This window comes from Lolium perenne, chromosome 2 (assembly GCF_019359855.2).
Source record: "Lolium perenne isolate Kyuss_39 chromosome 2, Kyuss_2.0, whole genome shotgun sequence".
Classification (NCBI taxonomy): Eukaryota; Viridiplantae; Streptophyta; class Magnoliopsida; order Poales; family Poaceae; genus Lolium; species Lolium perenne.
The window spans coordinates 316,617,290-316,637,102 of NC_067245.2; the positions used below are offsets into that span (position 1 = coordinate 316,617,290).

The window sequence follows — 19,813 nt, forward strand, 5'->3', positions numbered from 1 at the left end:
CCGTCTAGGGTCCAAAGACCCAAGAGGAACAAGCTTCGGGAACAATCTCCCAAAGTGAATATCTCACGAACTTTCACCTCCACGTATCACCGCGGAGAAGTCAAACCGATGCACCAAATGCAATAGCTAGAACACCACAAAGATGCCCAAATCCTTCACTCTCAGATTCCAACAAAGCTACTAAAGCTATTGGGGGAATAAGAGAGGAAGAACAAATGAAATCCACAAAGAACTCCAAGTTTCTCCAAGATCTAGATCTAGGTGGTTCCTCTCACAAAGAGAGGGATTTGATTGGTGAAGATGTAGATCTAGATCTCCTCTCTCTTTTCCCTCAAATGGGGGCAAGAATCATGGAGGGATTGAGAGATAGAGCAAGATTCTCAAGGTCAACAATGGAGGAGAGAGAGAGTGGGAGAAGCACTAGCCCAAGGAGGAAGAATGGGGGTATTTATACCCCCCAAGGAAATCGAGCCGTTGCAGAATTCTGAGGCCGGATATTCTGGCCTAAGTAAGGGTCGGATATTCCGCCCCCCCTCGGAATATCCGGTGCGAAGCAAAATATCCGGCCAAATATCCGGCCGACATCCAGTAGCTTCGGAACTTAAGTCCTTAGCCGTTTTTCAGGGGCCGGATATTGTGATATCCGGCCCCGGATTATCCGGCCTGGCAATCTTGTAAAATCAATATCTTAAGATTGGTAGCTTCGAATTGAGTGAAACCAATTTTGTTGAAAATATGGAAACAAGAGGGGGAAGATTTTCTATTAATTTTAGAGGTGCAACACCTCAACATGAGAAACCGAGAAAATCACCGAACTCGAAAACGCAACAAGTGATCTATGCGAAATCCGTTTTCGATGCACTAGAGCTTGTCATGGAAATAATCACAAACTCTAAAACACCACATAGATAAGATCCAAATAACAACCAAGAAAGATGATGCAAGGATGCAAGGGTTTGAGTTCTCTCCGAACGATACGATCGAGTTACTCACTCGAGAGCCCTCTTGATAGTACGGCAACTAAACTATAAACCGGTCTCCAACTACACCATAAGACCGGCGAGAAAGAAACCCTATCAAGAGCAAACATTAATCTTGCGCATTCCACTTGAGCTCGATGAAGACGGTCTTGACCGCAACAAGATGGAACGCCTTTCTTAATTGTGCTTGCTTGATGAAGTCATGCGAATTGCTCCCCCATAAACCACTATGGGAGAGCTTCTTCTTCAGTGCATCTTCACATATCCATGATCACCATATGGATGACAAGTTTCAAGCATATGATCTCTTTGAGTTGGCTCATCTTGAACTTGCGCTTCATTTCTTCATTCTTTATCATGTTGATGTCTTGAAGTTAACTTTGAGGGCTCACTTCATCTTCATCTTCAAGACATAGTTGACACTTGATATTCTTCATCAGTTTTTTTTCTTATTGCAACCTTGAAGCCAATATATGGTTCAAGCATTGCCTATGGACCACTCCTACAAATATAACTCAATGCAAACATTAGTCCATAGGGATTATCATTAATTACCAAAACCACACATGGGGGCTCCATGCACTTTCAGTTGGCCCGTTCGGGCTGCTCGTCATGGCCTCTGTTGACTTGCACGGTGGAGTCGGCACGATCTCTCAACATTTTTGCAGATATTTGTTTTATTCAAACATCTAGAAAGAGAAATGTCACCGCCTCTTCATCTTGTGCGAAGCATACCAGGGGGGCTCCCCCCCCCCCCCCCCCAACCTGAGGAAGACGTCGAAAAGTTAACATATTTTGGAAAAATGTTAAGACTTGATATATTTTTTATGTCCCCCAATGCTAAAGTCCTAGAACCGCCCCTGGCTACAACCCCGTCATCTCGCTCCTCAGCAAAGTTCTCGGCGCCAGCTTTCGCGACCCTTCCACGGTGCGGCTCGGTCACAACGGCCTCTGGCACGTCGCCGTCTCCGGAATGGCTAATGATGTCGTGGATTCCACCTTGATATACCGGAGCAAGGACTTCCGGTGCCAGGAGCAGAACCCCTCGCCGCTACCATGTTGCAGTGTCAGGACATATTCCCTTTGTTACAAACTTGACAGGTAAAATGGGAGAAGTACTAGATCAAACCAACATGGGGTAACAAAACAATTTTAACATGGAAAATCAGTTCAACAAGAAGAGAAAAAAACATGGGCGCCGCTCACCATCTTCATATGAATTTAAATCATGATATAACACCCGTGGCGGAGCACCGAAAACTTGCAAACTGAGAGGGGTTGAGTTATGTGCTGAAGCAGAGTGTGATAGACACGTACCAGGACTACTACGTGATGGAGCGATACCTCCAAGGCTCCAAGTGCTAACAGAAGTACGTTTATGCATATTTTTTTTGAATTTGCGGTTTTATAGCGTAATACTATCATTTGAAAACAATCGTTACTGTATTACAGTACTACGTAGTAAAACACTGTCCGATAGGAACTATTAGCCCGTGCATAAAGATAATTCACTCTGTGGCATTATTAGCCTAGCACAGCCTTTTCTTTCTTTTGCATTGGCCCTCCACACCTCCTTGTGTCCCATCTCTTCCTTTGCAGGATCCTTTTTAACTAGGCGCAGCTAAGGTTTAGTCTAGTGACAAAAAAGGCGACACATGTATATTGCTTAGTAACGAAGTAACAGAAGCCACAAGGAAAACAGCAAAAAACTATGACGTGTGCTCGAGAGCACATGCTCCTCTTTCAGAAAATGATTTTCCAGTCATATATACTTTACATATTTCAAGTTCCATGCAAATTCCAATTCATCTGCTAGCTGTGCGAAAACAACAAACTTAAACACCTTTTTCAGACTTTAGAAATGATATTCTAGCTCCCCTCTTTATTTTTTTGCTAGACCTCAAATGACTGATTTTTTTCCAAAAATTTCCTGGCATAGCTCACTCTAATATCTACACACCATCTTTCTTGATTTTATGAATTTTTTTGAACTCATTTTTTGAGATTTTTCGAGAAAATGGAAGCATATTCTCCTGAGAGCAGAAGTCCACACTCAGCGAGGAAAAGAGAGCCATGTGACTAGGGCATGGAATCCGATCAACTTGGAATATTTGTCGAACCAGACTTTCATTCACAATATTTATTTAGAATGAAATGATGTCTTCATGGAAATTTTGTTCATAAAGTGTTTTCTCAAATTTGACGGCCTGAACCAGTCAAAAATAATTGCATAAGACTCATATATATGATATGCTTGTGCACTCTCTAGGACCGATTTTATTTGCACAATTTTTTTCCGCTTGAAGCAAGAATTGAACCGTTGAGAGGTAATTTGGTGTTCACTGCATGCGCACCCCCGTACAACATCGATTTAAGCCGTATGAACCCATTTGAACGTCTTTTCCTAGTGGAACACGGATTTCTGGTATATAAAAGTGGTTTCAGAATTTCTTAAATCATATTTTGGGTCTTCTTTTTGGGTTGACATTTTCCTTTACGTTTTGAACTTTTAGCTGAATTTGCAAAAAAAAAATGAATTTTTGAAGTTCAAAATCACTTTCTATGCTCCTCATGTGCTCTGATAATGACCTTCTCTTATTTTTGTTGATTAATCTCCTATTCCATTTAAAGTGCAAATTGTTTAGTACTGTTTAAGTTCCCTCTCTCAATCGTTCATGTGTTTAAGTTTGAGAGAGGGGTCTAGGAAATCACAAGCCTATTCCATTTGGTGACATGATTAGTGTGTATGTTCAAAGGAGAAAATATGTTTAGTACTGTTACTAGTCAAGGTCGTCGTCGTCGTCGGTCTATGCATAGATTAGTGTTGCTAAGAAGTGATGTTATTAGTACGGAGGTTCCTTTGTCCGGTGAAGGACAAATGACAGGAGACACGTAACATCACCTTTTGAAGTGGGGCGCGTGTGACCACTTCTTTACAAAAAGATGTCACCACTCCATTATGCTAATTAGCTATATAGCTTTTTCCACTTTGTTAATTTATCGATTAGGCCTCACCCTTGCCCACCACATACTCCCATATGATGCCCTAGTCTCTTCAGCTGCGATCCCAACGAAGTATATTACAGAGAACAAAAGCAGAGGACGGACGGAGCCACACTGATTATACCTAGACTAGATGGGGAACACACACCAGGCCGGCATCAAGAAAGATGATCATGGAGGCAGCTGCGACCAGCATCCACAGACGGCCTCCGTCGCCCCTGATCAGCTCCGGGCCGGCGTCAACGGAGATCATCCTGGCGGCTGCAGCCTCGACCAGCAGCCACGGGTGGTCTCCGTGGTCAACCTTGATCAGTTCCAGGCCGGCGCTGCAGATAGAGCACGAAACCAGCTGCAGCCTCTCACCGGAGAGCATGACGTCGAGACCAGCACCTGCATGGTACGTCCTAGGCTAGCATATGTTTCTCAGTTTCTGCTCTGGACATGATCAATTATACACTGTGGTTTAAGTTCTTAGTGGACCTGATACCACTCTTTCTTACTCAGTCTTGAACTGCTAGGTCCATTCTATTTTTTTTACTTCAGTTCTAGTACTACTAGTACATCGTTAAAATTCTTGTTTTTTTTTTATAAAACTACTGTAGTATTTTACTAATGTAGTATTTTTTATTATAAAATGTAAGAATTAACAGTAGTGTCTCCAAGGCTTCAAGAAGTAAAAAAGGGCAAGGAACTAACAAAATTCACGCATCATGTGTCTTCTCGTTTCTATACGCGCATGCCAGCATCTAAGCACTCACTTTCTTCTTCTTTGAGTGATTTTTCTTACAAACTCGTGTATTATTATAATATTTTTAATTCTGTGATTGATCTGTGTCCAATGCCTGCTTGCAGTTGAAAAATTGCGAGAAAAAATGTGCTACGGATGGAGGAGGCAGAAGCAGCAGGATAGATATTCTGCTGCCTGCTGCGCTGCCGGAGCCGGACGGCGTGCAGTTTGTGCTCCACAGTTTACCGGTCAGAGACAAATAAGTCATAATTAATAACCCTTTGATTCGCATGATTCTAAATAAGCATTAATAGAAAAAACACATGAAAATAATAGAGATGTGGATGTAAAAGGGAGACTTTGTGCCCATTCGATTCATGGGATCTGAAAATGAGGTTGGAGTGGATGTGTAGAATCCTTCAATATACATATGATTTCATGAAATTCAGGTAAGTTGTTGTTTGTAACATTTCTTGGAATCAAAAGGCTGAACAATGCAACTTAAAAAAACACAGCATACACGAATATATATATTCTATGACAGAGTGGAGAATAGCTAGTTATTCCACGGCCCGTAGCAAACCGAGTAAAAAATATAGTTAAATAGTCTACGACATGCAATGATTTAGATTTTGCTATCCAAGTCCCTAAAGTAGATCTTTCATACGCTATTTTACCTAATTTTCTGCACTGTTTTACTATTTCTGTCATTTGTGCAGGTTGCCAAAGGGTGCATTGGAGACGGTGATGGCTTCACTGCTTATGTGAAGAAGGCTGCGGGTGTGGCCGTCAGCGGATCATATAAGTACGCAAATTTGATTGACGTAATTAATTTCCTACCTCTTTCCTCCAGCTGATGGTTATAACATGTCAAGTACTCTACAAACCTTTATCTTGACATGTGCCGGGGGCCATTGGCAAATCTTTTACACACTGCTGCATGCAAGTAGATCTCCACCGCCGTGAGAAATTAGGGAGAAAGAAATGTTACGTAATAGAAATTAGGCCTTAGTCAGTTCTCGGACATATAGGTTTTCATAATGAGTCCAATATACCGGGACGGAGGTAGACATATCCTTTATAGTCAGCTCTACAGTCAATATGTATAATAGTTAGTATCTTTGAAGATCTACTACTTTATTGATATGTGACTTACTTCACATTCTCACAAAGTGTTTAGAAGCACATGATGTAGCTACCTTTTTGCATGACAGCTCACTCTTTTACTTTTTTCTTGTTTCTCTCCTTCACGTAGGTAAAAAAACAATTATGTAAGTAGGCTTGCTCTTAATTATAAGTTTAGCTATTAAATTATTACATTCTACAATCTTCTCCGTATCTCTTTCTTCACACTTATTGCATTTGTCTAGGAGCATGCGTAGAGTGGGCTAGTTTTGTATATATCTCCTCCACATAAGTAAAAGTGTCACCTAAGTTATAAACTGGTTATTATACTTGCTCTTTGCCATGCCCCTGGCGAGTGGGAATTAAGAAAATTTGAAAATAGCGAGTTGTGTGCGCGCGCTGGTTTTAAGGGGCGTTAAAGGCTACGGCCTTGCAGAACAGAGGGGTACCTATTAGTCCTTGTGTAGTCTGCCATAACATGATCGATTCGAGATATAATCCACCATATCACCCGGTCATTTGGGACTCGCTATCGAAACCGAAACATGGGCCAACAAATAATATAATTTCATCTCATTTTATTACTCCCTCCGTCCCATGAATCTCAGACGACTTTCATGGGACGGTGGGAGTATTTGGAATGGCATGGAAACACGGCCTCATTCAGCGTTTCTCTGAGCAGGAAAGGTGATACAAACAACCGAGCTTCACAGAAATACCGCATTAGGATGAGGTATGTATTCTATAAATCTTTAAGCGAATGGTAATGTTATTAAAATTTACCGATTACCTAATCCACATAATTGTGTACAACTTCTACGAAACTAGAAAAATACCTTTGAATTCTCGGTACTATCTTTGCAAAAATACAAATATATTACTTCCTCCGTCCCATGAAATTTATCTGAAATTTATCTAAATTTAGATATATCTACGTATTAAATAGTGTCTAGATACATTTAAATTTTGAAAAATCTAAGATAACTTTCGTGAGACGAAGGAAGTATTAAGTAATATAGTGTAAAAAAAATATAATTAAAAAATACTGCAAATAAAATATTCAAAGATATTTATATTGTGAATATTGAATTTGGCCACATGAATTTTATCGATCGGGAATGTAAATACTACAGAGTAAAGACTATAAAATAGTAACGGTAGGCACAGACCTGCACCACATAGCTTGTGGGAAAAAAACGAACAAGACATATGCAAAGAACAATGTTTGCTACCAGAGAATGTACGAACCGGTTACAAATATTTTTTTTGCGTGGATAAGAGATATATTAAGCCACAGATAGGTTACAATCGTTCGTAATCGCCATGGCGATTTCCTAGGGTACACTGCTCAACCAAAAGTCAGTTCTCCCCTGAGTCCTACCTAGTTTAGCTAATTCATGGCTCACAGTGTTAGCCTCACGGCAAATCTTCACGATTTTTACATCTCTTTTCCTAAGGAACTCACGGATTATATTAATTCTAAACGCATAAGCTGAGGTATTAGGCATGGTCTCTCGAATCAGCTCCACATCTTCTGCACAATCAGACTCGACGGTGAACTTCAGTGTTGTCCATTGTAGGGCCAGGCGTATTCCCTCCTCGATGGCAGCAATCTCAGCTTCAGTAGGATCATTACATTGGTGCAACTCTCGGCATGCTGCAAAGATCACCTCACCGTTGTGGTCACGGAGCACCATCCTTGTTGCTGCACCATTGCTCGCGAAGGCGCCATCAGTGTTCAGCTTGGTCTCGCCCATCACTAGTAGTCCCTGCTCTCTTAAACCCTAGGTCTGGGTTGACTGCCATCTTCCCCTTGATCACATCTGCATCAGGAAACTGTTTGATCAACATTAGAGAATTTATATAACTTACCAGAAAACGTCCAGAGCCTTCAATGGAGGGGCATGGCTTGTCATGAGTTAGCTAATTGTGGGCATGCCATATCCGCCATATTGTCATGAGTGTCGGTGCATGTTGGCTGTCCGGGATGAGCAACAGCAGGTGGAGGAGCCATTCAGGTCCAGTAGGTGTCAACATGGTATCAGGTGGCATATCCCAGAACTCAGCCATAGCTCGCCATAGATCGCGTGCATGGGGACAGCGGAGGAACACGTGAAAAGTATCCTTGTCTTCCTGGCCACAGATCGGGTAGAGGCTTGACGTAGCCATACCTCTGTGTGCCAGGTTCAGTTGAGTAGATAGCGTATTCCGACAGATCTTCCAAGCTAGCACTCTGACCTGCGGCAGTACCTGACATTGCCATATCACCTTCCATAATGGCCGCGCTCTGTCAGGTCTGGAGCTAGTTGCACCTTTGTCTTTTGCTTGCATGGCCAGCCCTAATCCCAGCCTGTATGCACTTCTGACGCTAAACATCCCCATTTTTCTGGTTACAATTGATACGGGTAAAAACAAGAACTGCTAAGGGCATGTACAATGTCGGCGCTAGTGCCAGGCGCTAGGATATACTTCCTGGCAGTTAAGCCACAATCATGTCCGACGTTGAGATTCAACCTTGCGTCGACTCTTAGCTAGCTTTTTTACCATGAGCAGGCAGCAAAATCGCAGATGGTCACCTAGCCGTTAACGCCTTCAGATAGCGATCCACGGTGAAGAGGACCATATTTGCATGAGCGCTACGTGCTGTCCCACCAATATTTTTCCTTATGCGTTCGATTAAGCGTCTATGCATTGTACTTGTCCTAAATATCTGAAAAGCAACTTATTTTTCAAACAAAAGATCATACAATTCATGTGTACACACTCTAAATGATCGAACAATTACTTGCGTGTACATTGAGCTTTCAAATTTTTCTCATGTGATGTGCAGTTGTGTTCCAAAATAAATATAAAATAATACACACATTTGGGGGGGGGGGGGGGGGGGGCAAAAAATGGGCCAACGGGGGTTAGGTTTGGTCGGATCGGGCGCCATAATTGTTAGGTTTATGAATAAACATTACTTCCTCCGTTCCTAGATATAAGGTGTATTGCGTTGCGCCACTTGTCCGGACAATTTTCTTAGGGATTAGTTTACATTTTCTTATCTTAAGCAAAGTCCTCTATTTTCTCACATCAATTGTCGAGTGATAATCCTGCCCAATCCTGGTGTAATTTCCCTTAATATCCATTCTTTAATTTTCATGCCAAAAACTATATGGCTTATATCTAGAAACGGAGGAAGTATAAAATAGTTACATCCAGTAAAAAATCAACCCATAGCAACGCACTGTATATTTTCTAGTCACTAAAAAAACATGCACACATTCGATGAACTACTTTTTTATATAGTAATTGACTAATGCTTAGATCCCATGTCATAGACTTTTATAAGGGCCGTGAAAAGATAGTAGCGCATTAACTTTTGTGAATCAACAGGGGAATTGATGCACCGGAGCTAGAAATGGAACACGGGGATGAGGCAAGGAATGAGTTGGTGAAGCTTATTGGGGGGAAGTGTATTACGATCAATGTGTATGGGACGGACCAATATGGAAGATATCTTGGCGACATCTACTGTGACGGAATCTTTATCCAAGTGAGACAGAAATTCCTAATCTAGCTCATACATCTTTTCAATCTTATTTTTCTCTATTGGTTTTTGGAGATAGTTATTGTGATTGGTGTCTAAATTCTTCAGGAAGAAATGTTGAAAAGGGGCTTCGCCTGGTATTTCAAAACAGGCGAGACACGTCCCGAATTGGCAAGAGTGAGATATTGCATCTTAAATTTGTTTTTTAGATAATGGAAATATTTTGCATCTTAATGTACATATTTTTGGATTTTTTGTACGTACCAACATGTATTTGAAGATACTCCATAACTTATCATATAATGCATGTTACTCCTTCCATTTTTGCCTGTAAGGCCACTATCAAAAATATATTTTGCCAATATGTGTAAGACCACTAACACTAAATAAGGCAAAATTGATGATGTTTTCCTTGTTAACTACCTAGCTCAAACCAGGAGCCGATGGACATTAATTACTCCAACCCAACCATGCATGCATGCATGCATTTGATGTTCATGCACGCTCGAGCCGGCTTGCAACCGCAGTGATTAATCCCGTAAATTTGGAGTTCGCAGCGCAAACAAGCTGGCTTGCAGTGCTTTTTACCAACGGCTTAAGGCCCAGTTCTTTTGGCGGCTTCTCCGAGAAGCTGCCCTCCCCCCAGCTTACTGGGGAAGCCGGTGACAAAATTTTGTGAGGCTTCCAAATTAGTTTAGCCTTAGCTATTCTAGAAGCCTCGGAAAATTTTAGAACCGGCTTCCCCAGGAAACTGGGGGGAGAGCAGCTTCTCCGAGAAGCCGCCAAAAGAACTGGGCCTAAGCATACTTTCTCAAAAAAAAAACGGCTTAAGCATACATTGATCATTTTATTTTTTTGCCATGGTACTTGTAATCTTAGTGTGATCTTACATATAAAAACGGAGGGGGTATTACTAATCAGTAGTCATAATTCCACGAGGCATGGGTACATGATGTGATTTCCCCTTCCTTAGTCACAACGGGCGGAATTTTCTCTCTTACATCTTGATTAATCATTTTGTTCAGTGGGAGAAACAAGCGAGAGAGGCACGTCAAGGGCTTTGGTCATCAGATAATCCTCAAAAACCTTGGGAATGGAAGATGGATCACCCGCGCAAACAAAACAACAAAAAGGTGAGTGCAAATGACATTCGAGTCTGCTAAATTTCCAGTTTTTGAATGATACTAGAATCATGGTTTTGGCAGCGAGGTTCTCTAGGAGCTTCATGCATATATATGACCTCCTTGTATCTTGATGACATTAGAACCCTGAGATGGATAATGTCCGCAAATATATAGCAGCCTCGTAAGTCAGTATAAGTGTGTGGATTAACTCAAAAAATGAACTAATCACCCTACAGACTGATCTCAACTAGCAGGTTTGGAAGGTGGTGGTTTCTCAGTTAAGTAAAACTAATGGGTTGAAGTTGGTTTTACATGTGAAATGTGCATTGGAATTTAAGTACTATTTTGGGTATGGGAATTTTTTTTCCAGCATGTTCTGCATTACCAGCAGGTAGGGAACATATTAAGTTAGCCAATACTTTGTCAAGTTAAATGTGCATTATTTTCTTTTTGTGAATAATGGCCCTTGTATATATAGTCCAACTTGATTGTTGCACAATTTCTTGAAGGTTAAAATGCAAAGCCAGGGCAAGGAGAGCATTGAAACCCTACCATGGCTGATAAGTAAAGATATGGAGACCCTTGGTAAGGAGTGGAAAAATAAGCTAGAAAAAATTGTGGCTGACAACGTGGAATTAAATGATCATCTCCTGGAGTTGGAGAGAAATAAAAAGGAGGCCGAAGAACGAGCTAAGGAGTTAGAAAATGAAATGGAAAGCATTATGGTTGACTACACGAAACTAAATGATCAGCTCGAGGAGTCAAAAAAGAATAAAAAGAAGGCCGACGATCGAATTTTGAAGTTGACCTTTGCCATAAACATTTATTTGCATGATAAGCTAGGGAAATTAAAGGAGAAGAATGAAAAGGCCGAGGATCAGGTTAAGGGGTCAGAGAAGGAAATGGAAAGTGTTATTGCTGTCAACGGTGAACTGAATGATCAACTTCGGGAGTTAAAGAGAAATAAAGAGGTGGCTGAGGACCGAGCTGCGGAGTTGAAGTTCTACTATGATAATCTTGCAGCTGTAAACATCGATTTGCAGAATGAGTTGAATGAATTGAGGGGGAAGAATAGAGAGGCTGAGGACCGAACGAAGGAGTCAAAGAAGGAAATGGAAATTGTTGTGGCTCACGACATGAAACTGAATGCTCAGATTCAGAGATTAAATAACAAGGTTTCGAACAAATCTAGGAAGCGTAAAAAGAAACTGCACAAGGATTTGAATGGTGAGCTTCAGAAGTTACAGAAGAATAATGAAAATACCAAGGACCGAGCTAAGGAGTTAGAGAAGGAAACAGTAAATGTTGTAGCCGAGGAGCAAAACATACAAGGCATAAGGCACGAGGAGAGTGAACAAGCTGTAGAGACCCCGGTGGCACCACCTCCTCCAGCCAAGGATTCTGGCGAGAAAGACACCGTTGTGTGGCGGAAGAAAACGGCCACAACGACATGTTCAACACCTCAGTCTGAGGGTCACTGCGAATAGCCATGACCTACATGTTAAAGTCAAGCTCTTTGATTGTACAAGTTGAATGACAATGTGTTGCAATAAAAAATATTATATGCTACAGAATTCCTATGTTATTTTGTGCTTCATCCTCACATACGTCTATATTTGAAAATTACATCAAATACGGATGACATTTTAGCCCAAACCTTTGTGTTTTAAGTCTTATAAACATAGAAATAATATGACTGCATGCACCAATGTATGAAGAGGTGTCGCACGAGCTAGTCTCGCATGCCCCAGAGCATTGCGCCTTCGCTCGTCGATTCGCCTCGTCTTAAGAACCGTACATCAGTACATGCAGCTTGTTTAAGCCACAAACTCCTCGTTTGGGCTCCATGAGAACGAGCCTTACCTCCATGCTTTTTTTTTCTCACTTAGGATGTCTTGCGTATCTATAATTTGTATATTTCAGAAAGTTGAAAATGGAGTGAGAAACAGAAATAATATTTTTTGGATTTGAACTGTGGGGCCTAACAATGAAGGAGAATTCCCTTCAAAAAACTAACGTATGCTGGTAATTGCAGTGTGCACACGGTATTCTTTAGTAAAAGGCGAAAGAATAGTTTGCTTTGTGCCCGCTGAGCAGCTGGGTGCTTTTGAATGGTGGCCTTGGACCACTTGATATACATCTCCCTCGCGGCGCTGTGTGCTATCCAAGCAGCGGGATGGGACTAATAATCAACCTCCTCTGAGAACCTCCGCTTGAGCGTGCGCAGCCACATGTGGGTGGAAAAGGCCCAGGCGTCCGCGGCCGGGTAATGCAATGAGCTTCTGGGCCTGCTGATACACTACCGAGAGTCGCCAGACTACACACGCCTTCCTTTTTTTTTCTTTGAGGGAAACGCACACCTTTCTACTAAACCTGGTTACCTCTCTCTCAATCCTCTCAATAAAATCCATCAAAAAAAAATCCTCTCAATAAAAGTCGTATGCTACGTAGCAGCAGCGACAACGAGGAAGGAGGGAGTGAAGAGGCATGGTTGGGTAAAACCGAACAAAGGGCTAATTAAGCTAAATACTGATGCAGCATTTGACATAGATACACATACAGGAGCTATTTTGCGTGACTCCAAAGGGTTCTTCGTTGGAGCGAGTAATCATGTTATTACTGCGGCTGATAGCGTTGATACTGCGGAAGCTCTAGCAGTGCAACATGGCCTCCAACTAGCACTACATATGGGCTGCAATCGGATTGTCGTCAACTCGGATAGCATGATGATCATGGACGCTCTAAACGGCAATGCCCAGTTCCGGGGACCAGAAGCTGCAGTTTTAAATGAGTGTGTAAAATTAGCTAAAGAGTTTGTAGTATAGTAACCTTTCACCACTGCCCGAGAGAGTCCAACGAGGCAGCTGATGAACTAGCTAGGCAAGCCAGCCGATCCAATTTGGGTTCCTGGTTAGATGATCCTCCCAGTTTCCTTATGCCTAGGCTTGTAACAGATATGACTATGTTTGAATAATAAAGGTTATTACTCTGTCAAAAAAAAAGTCGTATGCCGTATATGCACATTCACACACGTATGACGTATATGCACACTAACGACAGCACACCTGTTGATCCCACGATGAGCGCAACAAATTTAAATCCACTGATCAGTGATCACGCCGTACGCAGGGAGAGCCTCTACACCTGGGTCAAATGGATCGCCCCAAAAAGGCCATCATGCCTGGTGTGGTCAAGCCGAAGAAGGAGAACCCGCTGGAGCAGAGGAAGGTACAGTTGAAGAAGCGCGTTGTCCACGGAGACAACATCAAGAACTGGCTGGCCGCTACCACTGCGGCCCAAGAAAGGGCCAAGCCCTTGAAACACCCCGCCACCGTTAAGGCCCGCGCTAACGCTGAGGCCATGACCGTCCAAGTTGTGCTCATTCTCAACGGGCAGGCGCTGACCAACGCCCTGCAGGTACGACGAGCTCTGGCTCGTTCGTGAACAAGCCCCCACTCTCATCTCATGCTCAAGGGCACACAACGGTGCCATCCCGGTTCTCCGGCTCGAGGGTCATGTCGTCGGAGGTCGGCGAGTCTTTCCTAACCGTTTCGGCAAGTAACATCGACCTCAACACCACCCCGGTAACCGGCTCCTCAGGAGGCATGCAAAGGAAGACCCCGAAGTGTTTGGCACCAGACGATGTCCTTCTTCCCCGCAACTTGTTCGAAGAAATGGCAGTGCCACCCGGTTCGCCCTCTTACGCGGTATGAATCTCTTTTTCTTCCGTTTGTCCGTCCATATATTTACCATGAATGCGTCCGACCCGACGGCATATGTATCATGCTTTCAAGGATGGGGACAACTACAACACGACATGTGGGCCTTAGCATTTTTAAACACCGAGGCACGCCTGTAATCGCCGCGCTCGTGCTAGCATTGCAAAAACAAAATACGCCATAGATAACTGCGTCATGAAAAATGCAGACCCAACGTTTTTTTAGGTGCATACAAAAGATTCCATGCAGTGAGCTGGACGAAAATAGATATAATCTGTCGTATCTGCATTGCGACCCCGCCCAAAGGGCGGTCACAACTCTCGAGGATGGAATCTAAAGTTGAGTTGTGAGAAGTTTTCCGCGTGGAAAGATAATTCTTATGAAAAAGAAGGAGACTGTATCTTCTTTTCGATACGACTTTTGTTGGGCCCTCGAGACTACATAATATCCTTCCTAATCACGGATCCTCCTCCGTTTGATTAATTCCACCGCTACATGAAGGAAAGAGAAACTTTACTCCAATTAATATATGGGCTACGATAAATAAAACAAATTGCATGCAGTGAGCTGGAGCGAAATAGATATTCGTAATATATATATATATCACAAAATTAATTCCCTTAATTGCTACCTATTTTAGCACATCTTATCTATTATATTGCATTATTGTGATTTTAATATTAGAGCAATTAATATTCATGTCACATCCATTATAAGAGGTCATTCTCTTTCACAATCCACAAGTAGTGAGCTGGACCGAAATAGATATTCAGTATCTTTGACTGCCCAAAATAATATATATATATATAAATTAATTCCCTTAATTGCTACCTATTTTAGCATATCTTATCTACTCCCTCCGTTTCTTGATATAAGGTGTATAGTTTTTTCGAAAAAAGCTCCAAAATATAAGGTGTATTGCGGTGAACCACTCATTTGAACATTTTTTTATGGATTCGATTGCATTTTCTTAGCTCATGCAAACTCCTCTATTTTGTCACGTCATTAATTCAGGGGTAATCTTGCCCAAAACTTGTGTAACTTGCCCCCAATGTGTGTTTCTTAATTTCCGTGCCAAAAACTATACACTCTATATCTAGGAACGGAGGGAGTATTATATTGCATTAATGTGATTTTAATATTAGAGCAATTAATATTCATGTCACATCCATTATAAGAGGTCATTCTCTTTCACAACCCACAAGTAAAATAACCAACCATATAGGAGAACAACATTTCCTGTCGATCAGCCCGTCACCTTAGCCATGCTTTCTTCCGGTAGGTACTTCAGTATTTCTTCCATTCTTGTGTGCGTACGTTCTTAATTATTTTTATCAATCCTAGGTCAGGGCATGATGTATGACAATTTAATTACATATTCTTTTCATGGTTCCATTTTTTTCCAGATTTGGCAGAAGCGGGGTGTAACTATACAGTTATCCCCATGGAAGAAAAGTGCGCCGATAAATCTTGTAGGATTGTATGTGACGGGGTGAGGAAGCGTATGGTTTGCCCAAATTGCTTCCACGTAGACTGTAGGTGCTTCCACGATGCTTGCGAGTGCGGAACATGCTCCAATAATTGATTTATCCATCTTTCTAGGAGGGATGGAGGATATGGATGGACTCTCTTCGTCCCGTGAAGGTTATTTGAGATTTGTTAAAAATTAGATGTACCTAGGTGATATATACATCTAAATTTTGATAAATTTTAAACAATCTTCGTGTAACGAAGGGAGTATGTTTAATTTACCGAAAAATCGTGCACCGGGGTGTGTGTGTTTTACAACAATCTGTGAGACTGTGCGTACAATGTTAACAGAATGTCTACCCACGGACCTTGTACGTATGCCGAGCCCCACTCTAGACAGGTGCATATGTTCTCGAGAAAATCTACATCACATACAAATAAGACATAATCTTTAAAGCTTGGTCCAATGTTGGGGTGCCCCCTGGCTTGTACTGCTGACAACATTGTTAGGAAAGTTTCGGACATGGTTAGGAACAAAATAAAAATAAATTGCAAAGTGTCATAGATGTAAACATTCACGCGGCCCCAAATTTGTACTAATGGCAAAATCGCCGAGTCTACAGACACTTGAATTAAGAGGCCATGAAATCGTGGAGCTGTAATACTCCCTCCATCCCAAAATAATCTACGCGGGTTAACAAAATTTAAACTGACAACCAATTTACAGAGAAACCATTTGTATTCGATTTGATTTCAAAACAGACCCATGGTCAGACCAGATCGCGATCCGTTCGTCCACCATCCGCGATCAGCTCTCGTTCCGCCCTCCCAAGATCTAGGGCCTGATTGGTTGCTCGCATGGGAATTTTCGTGTTTTCTCATTTGGCCCGCTCGATGCCGTATGAGGAGAAACGAAGCTTGTGCTATGTTGTGCACTACGTTTGGATCCCAACAATGTTACTAGCTGCATGAGGGGAGAAGTAAAGGCCTTTGTGTTTGGTAGGCCACAAATCGTGTTTCTCGCCTCCGTTGATGCAACGCACAATGTTTGGCATCTGGCATAAGGCCCGATAGGGTCACCTTGCACGCACGGTTGGTGAGGTTACCATCGACGAGTCCAGGGTTTAGGGTATTACAAGTGATCACACAAGCTTATGACCGCATTAGATACATGATCCAGATCACAAGGACGACGATGATGAATTTCTTGAGGCTGCTCCCTTCATCGTGACCAGCGATCTTTGGTGGAGCTTCATGGATCTCGACCTGTGGAGGCATGTAGTAGCCTGCTTGCTACGATAAGAACTTCGAGTAAGCTTCTTGTGCCTCCTCCCTTGTCTTGTACCCTTTGTGGAAGTTGTTCTCGTATCCATTCACAAGAGGCCATACCTCGTTCCACGAACTGTACACGTCTGACACTATTCCATAGTAGACAACATACCAGTTGAACTTCTACCAAGACAGAGCATAAGAAACATATCAAGGAACATAGCATTGCAAGACGAGTGAAGAACATAAGCTAAGCAATGTAAGCATGCATGATCATATAGGCAAAAGCATCACATAAGTTCAATCTACTAGCTAGAGTGATCTGACTAACGATCACACTAGCTACTATGGTGTCATCCTACCACCACATCAAAATAGGATGTAATCCTACCACCCACAGCACCGCAAGTTTTTAGCATCATGTGAGGGGTTAGTATGTACCACCTCACATAATGTACATGCCCTGGAATAATTGTTCGTCAAGTCCTAGCTACTTCAAAATGTACAACCAACATCGTCGTCGTCTTCATCATGCATGCATCACCACCACCCCAGCACAAGGGAGCACTAGACGTAGTAGTGCTTGCCCAGGAAGGTCCTAAGCCAGAGCTCCCTGTGGTCCTCGCCCATCTGGACAAACTCGTTGCCCTGGGCCCTGTTGTCGAAGAGGTGGCTTAGAGCCACCATCTTCGCCTCTGAGCTGAAGGTAGGCGAGGCATCCATGACGGCGGAGTAGAGGGCAGGGTGGACGTCGGGAGGGGAAGCATTGGTGATGGCCTGCGCCACCGCTTTGACAGCTTCTGTGATGAAGGTCATGTGGCCAACGTCCTCCTCAACGAAGACAGACCTCTTCCTCTTCTTCTCAGCATCTGCTGCAGCTCCTGTACGAGGAGCAGCGCTAGCGCCAACACCAGGAGAGGCAGGCTGGTAGTCATCATCAAGCACAACCGTATCAGAGTCCCGAGTGTCAGGGTCATCTACAGAAGGTGTTCCCAGAGGCTCATTAGAGCCCATGGCGTGCTTGCCGGTGGCTAGGCTGAAGGCAAAGATCTCGTTATCCTTTGGGTGAGCCTAATACATGGAACAAAGAGGTGGTTAGGATACATGTTATAGATGTGCAACTGAATTAGTGTGCAAGTGAACTAGTGTGCAATTGAATTAGTGTGCAATTGAGAGGTCAGTACCGAGACATGGCCTATGTAGTGCTCGTCGTCCAGGAGGGTGGTGTGAGTGTCCTCATCCCATCCAGCACCGCTGAGGTCTCTCAGCTTGCTGATATGGATCCACCTCGATCTCCATTTATGCAGGTGGTTGTAGACCTGCGTTGATGACACCTTCTGCTAGCAGTACTCAAAGATCTTCTTGGCACAATCATTCAGATGCACCTCCTTAAACCCCTTCTCTGTCCTGACGCCACTCTTGAGGATGGAGCACATCTGGTTCATGACGAAGGTGGAGAGGTAAGGTGGCCACTTCATAGTGGACTTGCCCAACTTAAGCCCCCCACCTGTGGTGTGTGCTTTACCAACCTTGCTCGCCTTGTGCTTGGCGTTCAAGGTTTCATCTGCCAGGTGTTGTTCATCAACAACCAGCGAACGCAAGGGTGGCGTCGGCCTCACTTCCGCGTCATGCGGGTAAGTGAGTGCTAGCTGGGTCTCAGGAACTAAGGACATATGGTCCTGGGTATCAAAGAGGGCCTGCTCGAACTAATCGCGGGTGTACACCTAGGTAGTGCTCATGTACAAAGGCGTCATCAATCAGTCGAGGTACAATGTTAATACAGTTCACAGTTGCAAGAGAAAATGTAAATGTAGATCACAACCTTGTACATTACCAACATTAAAACTAGATCTAACACGAATGGTTACTAATATGACAAACAAGAGGTTTAATTTGTCCAGATCTACATAGCAAGTAGTGAAATAACAGATGGACTAGCTAACTTGAAGCACACATCAATGGCTACATGAGAAGAAATCTAGCCAGCAGAGAGCATAATGTGCATGTAGCAAGCAAGATTGAGTAAAGATTACTATGCACTGCCTACAATCTGTCACATATCTACCTAATCGACCACTCCCATCTACGGAAAGCTCACAGATCCTACGGAGCTAGGGTTACGAGACTCACCGCCATCGGAGAAGAACCGGTTGCCAAGGTCGGAGAAGATGTAGAAGTCCGCTTGCCACCGCCGTCGAGCTCCTACACGGGTAGTCGCCGCCTCTTACCTGGCCGTCGGTGAACCTCCGCGCCGGGATGCAGAGCTCGAATGGGGAGAAATGGAGACGACATTTTCGGTGGTGAGCCGTGCGGTGATATAAGGGGCTCAATTCGGCAGGAAGTGACAAAATTTCTCCCGCCGGCTTTTCGTGGCTCCGCGCGTGCTCGCACCATCTCCCAGATTGCACGGGTGGGGCGCAGCTTTTCCCCTTTTCGGACGCGCCGAGCTTGGCTCGCGGAAAACGGAGGAATCGAGCGTTCCTCCGCGTGCAGCGAAAATGGTGCTTTGAGGAGCGTGCGGGCCAAGGTTTTGAGATGGACCGGCCTACCAAACGCACGATTTTTGGCCTGCCGGAAGCGAGAAATAGGATTGTGGGCAACCAATCAGGCCCCTAGCTCGCGATACGCCCGCCGTGATCACCCGCCATCCGCGATCAGCTCGCGTTCTGCCCACCCGAGATCCAGCTCGTGATCCGCCCACCACGATCAGCGCGAGCGTCCGTGCACCGCGCCTGCGGGCCCTTTTCCCTCCAGCTCCATGTTCAGCTCGCGATCCGGCCTCGCCGTCTCCCTATCACAACCTAGCGAATTGGGGATTAGCAAAAGTAAGTAATCGAGGATAATTTAGAATTTGAGAGTGAGAA

At 43.5% G+C, this 19,813-nt stretch overlaps 1 protein-coding gene and 1 pseudogene across 2 annotated transcripts; one reads left to right on the top strand and one right to left on the bottom strand.

The window, feature by feature from the left end:
* The first annotated feature begins 3,987 nt into the window (after positions 1 to 3,987).
* On the top strand, positions 3,988 to 12,065 carry LOC127336734 (uncharacterized). 2 transcript variants are annotated; one of them, XM_051363573.2, is made up of 8 exons: positions 3,989 to 4,380; positions 4,836 to 4,958; positions 5,430 to 5,515; positions 6,518 to 6,568; positions 9,214 to 9,373; positions 9,476 to 9,544; positions 10,393 to 10,500; positions 11,001 to 12,065. In XM_051363573.2, exons 1-8 carry the CDS (start codon positions 4,117 to 4,119, stop codon positions 11,976 to 11,978), a joined length of 1,839 nt encoding a protein of 612 aa, XP_051219533.1. In that variant the 5' UTR covers positions 3,989 to 4,116; the 3' UTR covers positions 11,979 to 12,065. The 2 variants fall into 2 exon arrangements, with proteins under 2 accessions (XP_051219534.1, XP_051219533.1); XM_051363574.2 differs by lacking the exon at positions 6,518 to 6,568 and having other exon boundaries at positions 3,988 to 4,380.
* A 412-nt stretch (positions 12,066 to 12,477) lies between these two features.
* Positions 12,478 to 12,590, bottom strand: LOC127337816 (U5 spliceosomal RNA; annotated as a pseudogene).
* Positions 12,591 to 19,813: the final 7,223 nt, after the last annotated feature.